Here is a 13245-nt window from a genome sequence, read left to right on the forward strand (position 1 = left end):
CGCCCCTGCAGCCCCGCCATGTGTCCCCCGGCCCCAGACCCGCCGTGTGCCCCCCGCCGCCCGGCCGGGCCCGGCCCTGCCCGCCCCGCCTCCTCCGCGGCGCGGCCCGGCCCGCATGGAGCCGCCGGCGGGCGCGGAGCTCCATGTTTCCCCATGGCACTTCACTCAAGGCTGGTGCTGTTGTGGCAGCGGGAACTGTTATGAAGCTGAAAATATTCCTTGCGATGTAGGGGCTCTGGTAACAGCTAAATGAACCCCTGTCTGTGAACGCAGAGGGTGTGACTCCAGGGGAAGGCAGGAAAGTGAGAAAGCGGCTAATCCTAGATGGCAGCAGGCATGGAGGGAATTCGTGCCCGAGAAGCCCCGGCAGAGCTGGCAGGACGCGCTGCCCTCCGGGCTGGTGGGGCGGGCAGGGCACCGGGATGCGCTCGGAACCCCCCGGGCCTGCGCGGCGGGGACATGAGGCACAAACCCGCACGAGCTCACGGCCCCGGGCCACTGCCGCCTCCGGACCCCCCAGCGATGGTCTGGGGATGCCCTTGGACCGCGATCCAGCAGCACCGAAGCGAAGCGCAGCCCCGGTCAGCGCCGGGATGCGGCCACGCAGCCGCACCGCTCCGCTCCGCCTCCCGGCTCCGCCCGCAGCTCCGGGCCCCGGGCCTGCCGCCCTCCGCAGCCCCGCCGTGTGCCCGCGGGCCGCGGGCCCAGCCCAGCAGTGTGCCCCCCGCCGCCCGGCCGGGCCCGGCCCTGCCCGCCCCGCCTCCTCCGCGGCGCGGCGCGGCCCGGCCCGCATGGAGCCGCCGGCGGGCGCGGAGCTCTCGGCCGCCTGGAACACGCTCAGCACCGCCCTGGTGCCGCCCGCCGCCCTGGGGCTGGTGAGCGGGGCGGGGGGGCGGCCGGGGCTGCGGGGCTCCGCGCTCTGGGCCCTGTGGGCGCCTGAGGCGGGCCCGGCGCAGGCCCCGACCGCGCAGGCTTCCGCCCCCGGGGGGCTGAGGCGGCCCCGGCCCGGCCGGTCCCGGGGCTGTGGGGAGAAGCGGGCCCGGGGGCGCCTGGCGGGGGCGGCCTGTGGCTGCCGGGGACTGCGAGGGAGAGGCCGCGGCGGCCCAGGCGGCCCGTCAGGGCGGCCGGGGCAGGCTCGGGCCCGAGGGCTGGCAGTGGGGGCCCGGGGGCGGTGGGCAGCGAGGGCGGTGGGGGCCCGAGAGCGGTGGGTGCCCCCGGGTGTGGGCACTCGGGGGCAGTGGGGGGCCCGGGGGCGGTGGGGGCCGAGAGCGGTGGGAGTCTGGGGCCGGTGGGGGCCCGAGGCCTGGCCATGGGGGCCCGGGGGTGGGGGCTGTGGGGGTCCCAGGGCGGTGGGCACGGGGCTGCCAGCAGCGCAGCCCCCCGTGGGGCTCGGTGGAGCAGCGGGAGCTGCCAGGTGCCCTCTGAGCTCTGGGCCCCCCGGCACAGGCCCCCAAGGAGGGGTCTCCAGCTCGGTGCCCCCTCGGCTTTCCAGGCAGTCCCGCGGTCGGATGCTGTGCAGCCGCTGAAGGATGCGGAGCTGCGGGCAGCCCTGGACATCCTGCGGCGTTATGACTTGCACTCGGTGGTGGAGGAGTGGTTCGTCGAGGTGCTGCAGATGGACCTTCAGGCAAACATAGCTCCCGAGTTCTGGAATGGCATCGGCCAGCATGAGAACACGGCTGAGGAGCCCCAGTGCTCCTCGCTCCTTCTGGACGCGTTTGGTCTCCTCAGGAGGCGCCTGGACCCCTACCTGAACAGCCTGGAGCTCCTGGAGAGGTGGACCGAGGCAGGCTTGCTGCTGGGGACGGGTGCCCAGACACTGCAGGAGAAGGTCTACACCATGTTCAAGGCGATCCTCTTCTTCTCCACGACCAAATCCTTCCAGGAGATGATCCAGCAGTTCTACGGCCGCACGTTCAGGATATACATGCGGCAGTGGAAGAAAGGAGAAGAGGGAAGGAGCGAGCGTGAGAGCAGCATGAGCGAGGACAGTGATCCGGAGGAGGGCAGCGGAGACAGCGCGCTCTGCACAGGCTGCAGCAGCAAGAGGGAGCAGTGCTGGTGCCCCAAAGCCATGGAGCAGTTTCAGCAGCTCAACGACATCCTGTACGTACGCTTACGGGGTGGTGGCTGTCACTCGACAGGACCAGGCGGTCTGGACGGGGAGCAGTGGCGGGTTTTCTTCATTTCTGGAGATGGGAGGAGTTGCGCGTGAGGTTGGGCCGGGTCACGGTGATGGGTAGAGAACCTGACACAGGGTGTCTGCAGGTGGCTGGCGACTGGTGGTTGAACAGGAGATCTTTAGAGAGAAAGTTCTTCTCTCCGGATACGACAATGCCTTCCTCTTGCGCTAAAGCCACCTGTCCAAAACGGGGCAAACTTTTCTACATGGAAAAGCTTTTGATAGCCAGAAAGTCACGTTCCTAAGGAAGGTGGGGTAGCAGTCACGTCACGTGCTATACACGCAGTGCGTCTGTGTGTCAGAGCATTTACACTGAGGCCTGCATCTGTGGCGTGTCCGGGGCGGAAGGTGCCTTTGGGTAGCGGGGCTGTCTGTACTTGCTTGTGCCTTTGGTTCCATACACGGTGCATTGTCTCCATAGCCACCGGCTGCATTTGCTGGAGAGAGTGAGCGCCGATGCGGTCACGACCATCTTGCACAGGATGATAGAAGAGAGGATGGAGCAGCGATGCAGGGGGGAGTACGAGCGCTCCTTCCTGAATGAGTTCCAGGAGGTAAGGCAGGCGTGCGGGCGGCAAGGGCCCTTCCTTCGGAGATGAGCAGCTGCTGCTGTTGGTGCTTTAGCAGCTCTGGCTAAAAGCAGATTCCACCTCAAAACCCCTTGGTCCTGGGCTGCGACTCCCAGCACGCTTGGCAGAAGAGGTGGTTACAACTCTCAGTTTTGGTTTATGCTGGAGGGGACGGTTTGCTCTGGCCCGTGCGTGATGGACCCTTGTGTTTCACCCGGTGAGGGCCATAGCAGGAATTTCTGTGATTCCGTTTGACAAGCTACGAGAGCGTGCAGTGCCACCTGGCCTGCAGAGGACCCTCCTTCTGCGTAGGTGGGCCCATCGTTAGAATTTGTGTGGCCGTTTTCTGTTCTCTTCCCGATTTTTCAGCACCCATTTAAAACAGGCATCGAGAAAGTGAGACGATGGTCTGGCATTGATCTCACTGGTGGGCCATATACAGAATTAGAATCCTTCCTTGCGACGACCTGGTTGTTTTGCTGCTGCCTTAAACCAAGTTTGTGTTGGTCAGCGTACCCAGCGTGGCCTTCAAATAAAATTGGTCTCCGGGTTATGGCTCTTGCAGGATCCAGCCCTGGCTCCGCAGGTTGCCCTGCGCTCTTTGTTCCTGGAGGCGTGACCTTGCCTTTGCCTGTGTGGAAGCACAATGTGTGAAGTGAGGTTGCTGTGCAAACCAGGCGGCTCTCGGTGGTTGCCCCAGTTCCTTGCTGTTTGCCACGCCGGCTATTTCGGTCGTGTGCCAACATCAGCAGGCATTTTGTATTTGCTCCCCTTTAGTTGGTGTGCAGCACTTTCTTTGCTGGACCTTGTGTGAAAGAAAGGCTTTTGGATGACCTGGAGATTGTTTGAGGACATTTTAAGGGCAGCAGGGAGAATGCAACTGCATTCGGCTTGTCAGACGTAACTGGAGGTGCCCTTGCTCCCATCTCTTTGGGAAGGGCAGCGTGTTTGGCCACAGGACGCTGGAGCGTGTCAGAACTAGGAAGAGAGAATTTTAAGGCAAAAAGCATTAGCCTGGCAAAGCTACCAGCAAAACAGGAGAAGTCTGAGAAACAGCTTGCTAAAAGTACAAGTGAGAGACTCATCAGCAGTGGTCTGGAGAGTCAGTTGATAATCAGACTGTGACAGGAGCGCTCAGAGAAGATAACCTCCCAGGAAAGAATGGGTTGGTTTGATAATGATTGTATTCCTTAGAACTGACTTTGCGTCATTTATAGTCCTTTCCTTTTCTCCTTCAGCATGCGTTACCAGCTTTCCACAGTCTTGCCCAGGTTGATGCCCAGGTGTTGTGTAGTTGTCAGGTTTGTCCTGTCTGCAGTTGTAACAGTCAGAATGTGTGCATTTCTTCAGTGCGTCCTTGGTGTGGTGGAGTAGATAATTACAAATGAGCTCAGCTGGTATTTGAGGTCTTGGTTTCAAGTGCCTGATTTTGGTTGATGGTGGGTCCTTGGGGTGGCTTGCTTGCTCTTTACTGCTTTCAGGAATCACCGAAATGTGTCACAGCCGGTGTGGCGGGCAGTTTGCTCATTCATCTGCCTGTTGATAGGTGAAGTGTGGGACACAGCTGTGCATCCAGCTGTGGTGATCACCATCTCTGTGCTCCCCCTGTCCTTGTGCAGTGGATTGAGAAGGTGATCGGCTGGCTCAGCAGGGTTTTTCTGCAAGATGGTCCCTTGGCACGTTCCTCTGCAGAGGCTAGCAGCACCTTGAAGCGCTGGCGGTGCCACGTCCGAAGGTTCTTCTACCACAGCTACGCCAGCATGCGCATCGAAGAGCTCTTCAGCATTATTCGAGGTAGGTTTGAGCCATTCGGTCACTCGGACTTGGGCTGGATGCACGATAGCTCGGCCTTCCTCTCCTGCGGTACCGCGCTGTCTCCTCTTGCCTTCCCCTGGAGCGTGGGGCTGCTTCTAATGGCGCCTCGGTTTGTAGATTTCCCAGAGTCCAAGCCTGCTGTGGAGGACCTCAAGTTCTGCCTGGAAAGGACTAATCAGAGGCATCAGCTGCTCAGCTCCCTGAAAAGCGCTCTGGAAACGCGACTTCTGCACCCTGGTGGGTACAAGATCCCCACGTGTGCCGTAACACTGTGGGGAGCCTGGGCATGAATGGGGATCTGGTGGGACCCCTCATCTGGCTTTGTGTTTGATGCATGGGAGGCGGTCAGGCTGTGCACATTCGGGTGTGCCTGGGCAGCAGGAGCTGCTTAGATCTTTCTGCCTCGTTTTCAAAGGGGTGAGGAGCTGAGCGGGAAGTTTAGCTTTGTCAGGTGGAGCAGAGGGCTTGGAGCATCCAGGCTCCCTGCACCCAAGCTGCCTGTGCTCTGTGACTGTGAGTCCCTGTGCCCCTCTCCTGCAGGAGTCAACACGTCCGACATCATCACTCTGTATATCTCGGCCATCAAGGCGCTGCGGGAGCTTGACCCCTCCATGATTATCCTGGAGGTGGCCTGCGAGCCCATCAGGAAGTATCTGAGGTAGGAGGCTGGCGGGGCGGTCGTGGGCATCCCCTCTCCCCGCCCTTCACTCGCTCTGTTTCTCTTGCCTGTGGGCAGGACTCGGGAGGACACGGTGCGGAAGATTGTGGCCGGTCTCACAGGGGATGCGGAGGGCTCTGATCTTGCCAACGAGCTCTCGAAAGCTGACCCGGTGACCCTGGAGAACGGCCAGGAGAGTGACGATGACATCTCAGAACCGGGGGACTGGGTTCCTGACCCCGTTGATGCAGATCCAGGTTAGGTGCCAGGACCAGAAGTCTTGAGCAGCTCATTTGCTCATCGTCTAGAGCTGAGCTGAGCTGGGGCAGGTCTCTGATAATCTGGCACTGTCGTCTGCTTGATCTCGCTAGGAAACTCCAGTTCCAAGCGTCGGTCCTCGGACATCATCAGCCTGCTGGTGAGCATCTATGGCAGCAAGGACCTGTTTATCAACGAATACCGCACGCTTCTGGCTGACCGGCTGCTCCATCAGTTCAACTACAACGCTGAGAGGTGAGGTGCAGGTGCCCAGCCTCGGCGCTTTCCATGGTAGAATCACCTGATGAAGGTTGCTTCAGTTGTGGTCCTACGAGCAGCTGTTTTCTGGAACCAGGAGCGTCTTTGGCCATTTCCTCTGCAGCTCTGGGTCTGCATGTGGAATTTCACGTGCTCACCTCTTCTCAAGCTGCACCCTGCTCCATCCTGCACTTGGCTTGCACTGACTGGGCAGCATGTAGGTGACACCTTGCAAGGCTTCCTAGGAGGAGCACCCTTGTGCTAGAAGCTACCTGTTTTGGCTGCGTTGCAGGCGGCAGAGGCCAAGCCAGACCCGCCTCTCTGAGGGACCTGTGTCTGATCTGGTGTTTCTCTTACCAGGGAAATCCGCAACGTGGAGCTGCTGAAGCTGCGGTTTGGTGAAGCTCAGATGCACTATTGTGAAGTCATGTTAAAAGTATGGGTTTTACTTTTTAAATTCAAGTCCTGGGAGTTTGAACTCATTGTGAAAGAGGAGGGACCCCAAAAGGGTTTTCTAGGAAAGCGGGGTTCCCAAAATCCCTGTGAGGGGGCTGGTGTGTGAGAGGCAGAAGTGTGTTCAAAATCTTGTCTGCTTTCTAAGCCCTTTGGGTTGGGTTGTCACCTCTGGGGAATGGTTGCTCTGGTGCTGTTGTCCTTCCTGCTCTTCCTGCCGTGCAGTATTCCGGCAGTGAAGAGCTGGGCTCCTCCAGCTCCTGTGGGGCTGGGACTCTGGCGTTTAATTCACTTGGAGCACTGTAGGAAGCACAGTTCTGGAGGGACTCCAGGCTAGTGTTGAGTGGAACAAGCCCTTCCTCAGCCTCCCCACAACTGTTTCTGGGTGTGCAGCAGACTTTGATGCAGACACACATGACCTTGTCCTTTCCAGTGTCCCCATCGTCATTTGGAGACGATGCTAGTCCCCTTGTTTAAGTTTCCCCTTTAGTAAGGGTTAGCACTGACTTGGAAGAGAAGGAGCTGCCTTAGCTTCCTGTGCCTTTTCCAGGATATGGCTGACTCACGACGCATTAATGCCAACATTCGTGATGAGGAAGAGAAGCTTCCAGAGGAGGAGAGGCCACCGTTCAGCCTTGTTGCTGTTATCCTGTCAAGTGAGTTCTGGCCGCTGCTGAAAGAGGAGAAGCTGGAGCTTCCAGAGAAGGTCAAGGAAGCCATGGAAGCCTATTCCAAGAAGTATGAGAAATTAAAGGTGAGGCACCTTTAACCCTCCTTCAAAACGATGTATGCTGTTGAGACTTTGTTATATGGCGTGGTCTGTGCAAAGTCTGCTTTAACATCCCTTGGATTTTGGCTGCTGGTACACCCATGCTGTTACGGTGGAATCGCGCAGTCCTTCAGCTTTGAATCGGGGGTTACAGCTGCCCCAGCTCAGCTGTTGCCTAATGGGGGGGGGTTCTCTTTATGGGGTGCCTGGGTCGTTGTGGTGATGGCAGTTAGGGAAGAGAGTTTTCCTCGGCCTTCAAAGCAAGCAGGGCTGTTTTCACACCAGTATGAGAAGAGACGGCGTGTGTTCCGAGGAAATGCTGCCCCAGAGGAATCTTTATTTCCCATAGGAGTTTGTCCTGGGCAGCCCGTTTGGTCTTCCAGTGTTTCCTCAGCCTGTGCTTACCCTGCCAGGTCTGGATGACAACTTGTGCTGAGGAGGAGGTTTCCCATGATGGGGTGGGGGCTGGGTGGTGGCAGTGCTGGGCGACGTGTGAGGAGGGGAGCAGCTTCAGCATCTGGCAGAGGCCTGGGGGTGCAGCTGGCCCCGGTGGCAGAGGGGCGTTTGCAGTAACGCAGCGCTTAGTGGCTCCTGTTGGCAGATGTGCCATGAGCGGCTGCTTCCCCCTTTTGCAGGCCATGAGGACCCTGAACTGGAAGTACCACCTGGGCCTGGTGGACTTGGACGTGGAGCTGGCGGATCGCACCCTCTCCCTGTCCGTGTCCCCCGTGCACGCTGCCATCATTTTGCACTTCCAGACCAAGAGTGAGTGCTGTGGCAGAGACTCGGTGTCAACCCCTCGTGTCCGTGTGCTTCGCATGGCTGGGTGGGAGGGCCATGTTAGTGGGGTGGCTGGAGGCTCTGAGAGCTCTGGCAGCGGGACCAAGACCTGGCTCGTGGGCTTGGACCTACCAGAGGGCTCAGCAGGTCCCCAGCCACCCTCGGAGACGGCACGGAGCAGGGCCGCAGCCCAGCACCTGCTCCGCGGCCAGGCAGCCCCTGCACACAGCTGCTTGCTGCTGGCACTGGCTCCCAGCCGTCCCCGTCCTCTCACCGAGTCGTGGCTTCTGGGGCTGGGTGGGCAGGTGTCCCGCTCTCTTCTCTGAGATCCGTGGGGTCTGCAGGTACGTGGACGCTGACGGAGCTGAGCGAAGTGCTCAAGGTGCCCGTGACGTCGCTGAAGCGTAAGATGACGCTGTGGCTGCAGCAGGGCGTCCTGCGCGAAGAGCCGCAAGGCGTCTTCACTGTGATTGAGGAGGAGCAGAAGGACCAGGTGGAGAAGGTCGTTCTGATAGACAGCGACGAGGAGGGGGACTCTGCCATGGCCTCACAGGCTGACCAGAAAGAGGAAGAGCTGCAGGTACGCGCTTGTGCGTCTCGGCTGCTTGCGAAGCCGGCGGGACAATGCAAACATCCCGAGCTTTTGGTTTTGGGGAATCCGATTGAGATGAGGGCTTCAGTTTGCGCTTTGGATTTGCATTTTCCCCTGCAGGTGGCTCAGTGCAGCGTGATGGGTGTTGGAAGGGGCTGTCTCTTGGTAAACGCTCACTGGTGCAGGGGCTGGATCACAGCCTTCCCTCCAGGGAAGTGCCCGGCTGCTGAGCCACGCAGCCATTTGGGTATCTCGACCTCTGTTTTCTCAGTGTAAATAAAGAAAACCTCTGAGACAGGATTTCCTATTTAAAAGCAGCCATAACTTTCTTGGATTCCCCCAGGCGGGGCTTCATGGCACTTAGGCTGCCAAAAAGGCTGCCCCAGCACTAACAGCTGGACCTTTGCCTTCTCTGCGTTGTGGTTCCTGGGCACTTCCAGTGCTTTTCCTACCCGTGTGTCATGTGCCCGTGTTGTGCCGCTGGGCAACACGCAGGTGTCATACTGGTGTTTATCCACTGAGGGTCATGCACGGGCTGCACGTCAAATCCTGCTTTCTGGCTGGGTGTCCTGTTCTTGGATGTGTCCTCTTGAAAGGCCGCATGCTCCTGGCTGAGAGCAGAACTCACAGCCACCTACTACAGCCCTGCTCCACTTTTGGGACGGGGGATGCCCAAGCACCCCTTTTCTTCACGGTGCAGATGGCAGCGTGATTTACTGTTGCTCACGTGTCCCCCCACAGCTGTTCTGGACGTACATCCAGGCCATGCTGACCAACCTCGAGAGCCTGTCCTTGGAGAGGATTCACAGCATGCTGAAGATGTTTGTGATGACAGGCCCGGTGGTCACCGAGATTGATCTACAAGAGCTGCAGAGTTTCCTGCACAAGAAGGTGCGGGACCAGCAGCTGATCTACTCGGGCAGTGTCTATCGCCTTCCCAAGAACTGCAACTAGACTGCGAGCGTCCCTGCCTTCCCCTCGGTGTCACTTCTCCGTGCCTGTGCTGGGTTCCTGCGTGCCACCCAGATCTCTGCACCCTGCTGGGAAGTTCCTCTGCTCTGGGGGTTTTCTGTGCCCTCTTCCCCAAAGCGGGTGTCCTTTTCCACACGGAGACAGCTCAGCAGCAGCCTGGGCTGTGCGCCCACAACTGCTGGGTCTGGGCCTGCTCCCCACGGTGCTTTTCCTGCGGTACGTGAGTGTCTGAGCCCACTTCACTGGGCAATAAAAGCCAGCAGTCGTCTTTTCTCAGACGGTACCAACTCCTTTTCTTTCCTCTCAGCCCGCCAGGCACTGTCTCCCCCTCATTGGGTCTCCATCTGTGGTCCCGGGAGGTTTTGGGAGGGGGGCTGTTGGCTCCACTTGCTGTCTGGGTCTCTGTGTGCGGCTAAAGCAGCATCCTGCAGCTGGCTGTGATGAGCGAGACCCTGCACAAAAGCAAGTGTTCGTGCCGTCTCCTGCGGCTGATGTGGGAGGAAGAGTGCAGGATCCGCTCACTCTTGCTTGGGACTCCTAAACTGTGGGGCACGATCGTTTTGTGGGATGAAGAACGCTTTGGATGGAGGAGGCGTAGCAGTTCTTCAGGGCAAGCTGTTCAGTCCCAGCGGAGAAGTAAGTGGGTTCTCCTGGCAGCGGTGGGATTGCTTCACTGTGGCAGTGAGACACAGCGGCTGCCCTCAAGGGTGCATTGTCTTGGTGAGCTCCAGAGGCCCTGGCACCACTGAGGTGAAGGAGGGGGTCGGGTGGGATAACGCCTGAGCTCCGCTGGGTAAGCATCGCGCCCCAGCTTGGGGATCAGGCAGTGGGTTTGGGGATGGCAATCCTGTCTCCGTTTGCTGCCGTTCAGGCTTCCGTGGTCCTGCTTCCCAGGTGGGTTTTGCTCCTTGGGAGGAATGTGCTGGGAAAATCTGGCTTTTAATAACCAGTTGCTTTCTGTGGAGCAAAGAATGAGTGTCCACGGCTCCAGGAGCCTCCCTCCTCCTCTGCTGGCTCCTGTGTGCCAGCCCGCGGGCACTGCAGCTGCTGGAACTGAGGTCCCAAAGGGCCACGCTTGAACCTCGGGAGCAGCCTGCAACCCCGGCTGCACTGCTGTGCGTCCAGGTGCACGAGAGGCCCGTGGAACACGGAAAGCAACTCCTATTTAACATACAGCCTTGTTGACGCTCACCTGCCACTAAATAAATCAAAGCAGCCCAGAAGTGTCTGGGCTCCATCCAAAACTCGCATGCCATGGGAAGGCGAGATGGAGGAAGACGTGGGCAGCCTGTGCAGATATCCCTTGAGGAATCCTCTTCTCTGTATGTGCTGCAGGTGCAGAGCCCCAGGGCTGTGTTTGGCAGTTTCTCTTGTTTTGTTTTACTCTTTCAGGAAAGAAAACTGTTTGAGCATGTGGAAGTATCTGGAAAGGCAGGCAGCCACAGGGTCAGTGTCTGCCAGCCACAGGAGCTGGAGCTGCGTGGGGTGTGCCATGGCACGTCCCACTCCGCACTTCGTGGCTGACCATTGAATGTCTGGGCACGCTGCGGCTTCGACAGTGCAGGCAAATGGCTCTTTTTGATCTTTTGAGATCAAAGGAACCACCAGCATTGCAGCGGGGCTGCTGGCAGCCAGGGCTGTCCCTGGCCACTGGTGCAGGCAGGGCCGGCTGCTGGGGCAGGGATGGTGGCTGTGAGTGACGCCAGGGCCCTGGCCAGTTCTGCTGTGCTTGTAGATGCAAAAATATTTCTTTATCTATGAGCACAGGTGGATATATTCCTCCCCCCACAAGGCAGGCTGCTGCGGCGCGGTGAGTGTGCCCTAGCCATACCCCATCCCTGGCAGCGCTCCCAGCCTCCCCGTGATGAGATGCAGGGCACATCCAGCTCTCCCCACCGTGCCCAAAGCTCTGCCGGTGCTGGGGGGGGCAGGGTGGGGAAGGGATGGGATGAGCACCTTTCCTGCCCTGACTTTTCCCAGCTGCCTTGATGCTGCCCCTGTGGGATGTGATGAGTTTGGCCATTCTGAGCGGGAGGGCGAGTGTCGCCGCTGCGGAGGGGACCCGGAGTTGTTTCCCTCCCCATGGAAGGTCCTGGCGTGGCTGAGCTGGAGCCACCAGCTGAGCATGGTCTTTTCAAAGTATTAGAATAGGAAAAAATTTGGTTTAATGAACACTTTAGCTTTTGTGGAATGTAAAAGCCTTAAAATTAATTGAAACAAGCTGGAAAGGCAATTTTTCAGCCTGAACGGAGGAAGCTGGGGAGAAGAAAGGGCTTTGTGCTCTTCCCTGTGCCATTTGCCACGCAGCCGCATCGCTTCCAGCCAGAGCTACATGTGCTGGCTGGGGCAAAGCCCTGCCCCAGGTCCCTCACTTTTGCAAATCACTTCCACTTTTAGAGGAAAGAAAAAAAAACCCTATCACTCAAATGCATGGAAAACCCCATTTCTTTACTCCTTAGATGCTTGGAAATGGCTTCAGTTCCTCTGGGGTGTTTTACCGACGCCCTTGTTGCATGGTATAAATCCTTCCTGTGAACACCCCTTTATGGGGGAGCGTGTCACAATGATTCTCCCTGATTGCCGCTTGTGAAATGAGTCAACGTTTATGGCACCGGGGGGACGCTGACTGCGGGACGCCGCGTAGGTGGCTGTCCCACCCGCCGCAGAGGAGTGGCTGCGGGCACTCGCTGCTCTCCATCTTCACCAAATTATTTCCCAAGTTTTCCATTTTTCCTCCCAAATTTTCCACTTTTTTCCCAAGGGAAGAAGCAGTGTGAACACGAAGCCTCCGAGGTGCAGCCGTGCGTGCCACGGGTCCCTGCCCTCTCCGCTTGCCCACCCAGCACCCTTCCCATTGCCGCCCTGGCGCTGAGCCCGGCCGGCGCCTCATGGCGTGACCGCAGCCTTCACCGAGGCCCGCACATGAGGGGGCGAAGCTGCCAAGCCCATCTTTCGTTGTATTTCCCCCTTTTTTAATGGTTTTACTGAGGTGGGGATGGAGCTCAGCTGGAGGAGGAAGCAGCAGCGGATTTAAATTGGGGGTTAGGCGCTGTCATCTGGACCAGCGCCCCTTCAGTGGCTTTAAAAAAAGAAATTAGATAAAAATCCACACTTTCCTTCAAAAAGAGCGGTCGCCCTCATTTGCCGTGGTCTATTTATAAACTGTTTAGAAGGGCCATGATAACCTAAGCAGGATGCGGCGTCCCTACAGGGGACATTCCCCGGCCCACAGATAAACTGTTTGGGTTATTTAGGATGTGTTAAAGCAGGGCTGCTTATGAAGGCTGGAATTCTTTGCGAGGGGTGAGATTGGGAAGAGCGCAGGGTCTGGCTCCACGGCTCTGGGACTGCATCCTGCCTGGGGAATTGCTGATCTGCTGCCGGTTTGGTTTGACGCTGAGGGACCTTGCTTCTTGCTGATACGCCGCCGGGTTTAGGATGCAGGAGGGCTGGCGGTGTGGAGAAGCCCCGTGGAAGTGAGGGGCTGGAGCAGCGGTAGAGGATTCAGGGCAGATCAACGCAAGGTGGGTGATGTAAAAGGAAAAAAAAAACATCCAACAGCCCAGGCCATCGCTAGTGTGGCGGCTCAATGCTCAGAAGAAGGACATGTGGCTCTGGAAATGATGCTGCGGGGCTGGATCCTGCACGTGGTGCTCCCAGGGGATGCTGCCTGCCAGCTGCTTGGGAAGCCCCACGCAAGGAAGCTGCTGCCTACCATGGATCAGATTATTTTATTTTAACTTTTATTCTTTTTTGGGGGCTGCAGGGAGGGCTGGCTCTGAGTTTGGGGTCTGTGGGGCTGCTCAGGGGGTTCTGTGTCCTCACCCTGGTGCCATTTCCCCTTCTCTCACTTGGTTTCAGGGCCACCTGCCTGCTCCCTGCCTGCTCCAAGCTTTGCATCCATGGGGTGTATTTCTGATCTCTACATCCATTTTCCTG

At 58.5% G+C, this 13245-nt stretch overlaps 1 protein-coding gene across 1 annotated transcript; it reads left to right on the forward strand.

Moving 5' to 3' along the window:
* The first annotated feature begins 407 nt into the window (after positions 1–407).
* On the forward strand, positions 408–9582 carry ANAPC2 (anaphase promoting complex subunit 2). The gene is made up of 13 exons (XM_080402051.1): positions 408–875; positions 1493–2106; positions 2604–2736; positions 4371–4545; positions 4684–4803; positions 5107–5224; positions 5303–5481; positions 5596–5737; positions 6101–6176; positions 6744–6947; positions 7598–7727; positions 8087–8322; positions 9076–9582. The coding sequence occupies exons 1-13, from the start codon at positions 423–425 to the stop codon at positions 9286–9288; spliced, it is 2793 nt and encodes a 930-aa protein (XP_080258177.1). The 5' UTR covers positions 408–422; the 3' UTR covers positions 9289–9582.
* The last annotated feature ends 3663 nt before the right edge of the window (positions 9583–13245 follow it).

The sequence above is a fragment of the Falco punctatus genome (genome assembly GCF_963210335.1).
Source record: "Falco punctatus genome assembly, chromosome: 9".
Lineage (NCBI taxonomy): Eukaryota > Metazoa > Chordata > Aves > Falconiformes > Falconidae > Falco > Falco punctatus.

Bases quoted from the DNA above. Each gene is read 5' to 3' on its own strand.
- ANAPC2 (XM_080402051.1), top strand. From the start codon at position 423: ATGCGCTCGGAACCCCCCGGGCCTGCGCGGCGGGGACATGAGGCACAA. The intron at 5,482-5,595 runs GTTAGGTGCCAG...TGATCTCGCTAG, and splicing joins CCCCGTTGATGCAGATCCAG to GAAACTCCAGTTCCAAGCGT. The intron at 8,323-9,075 runs GTACGCGCTTGT...GTCCCCCCACAG, and splicing joins AGAAAGAGGAAGAGCTGCAG to CTGTTCTGGACGTACATCCA.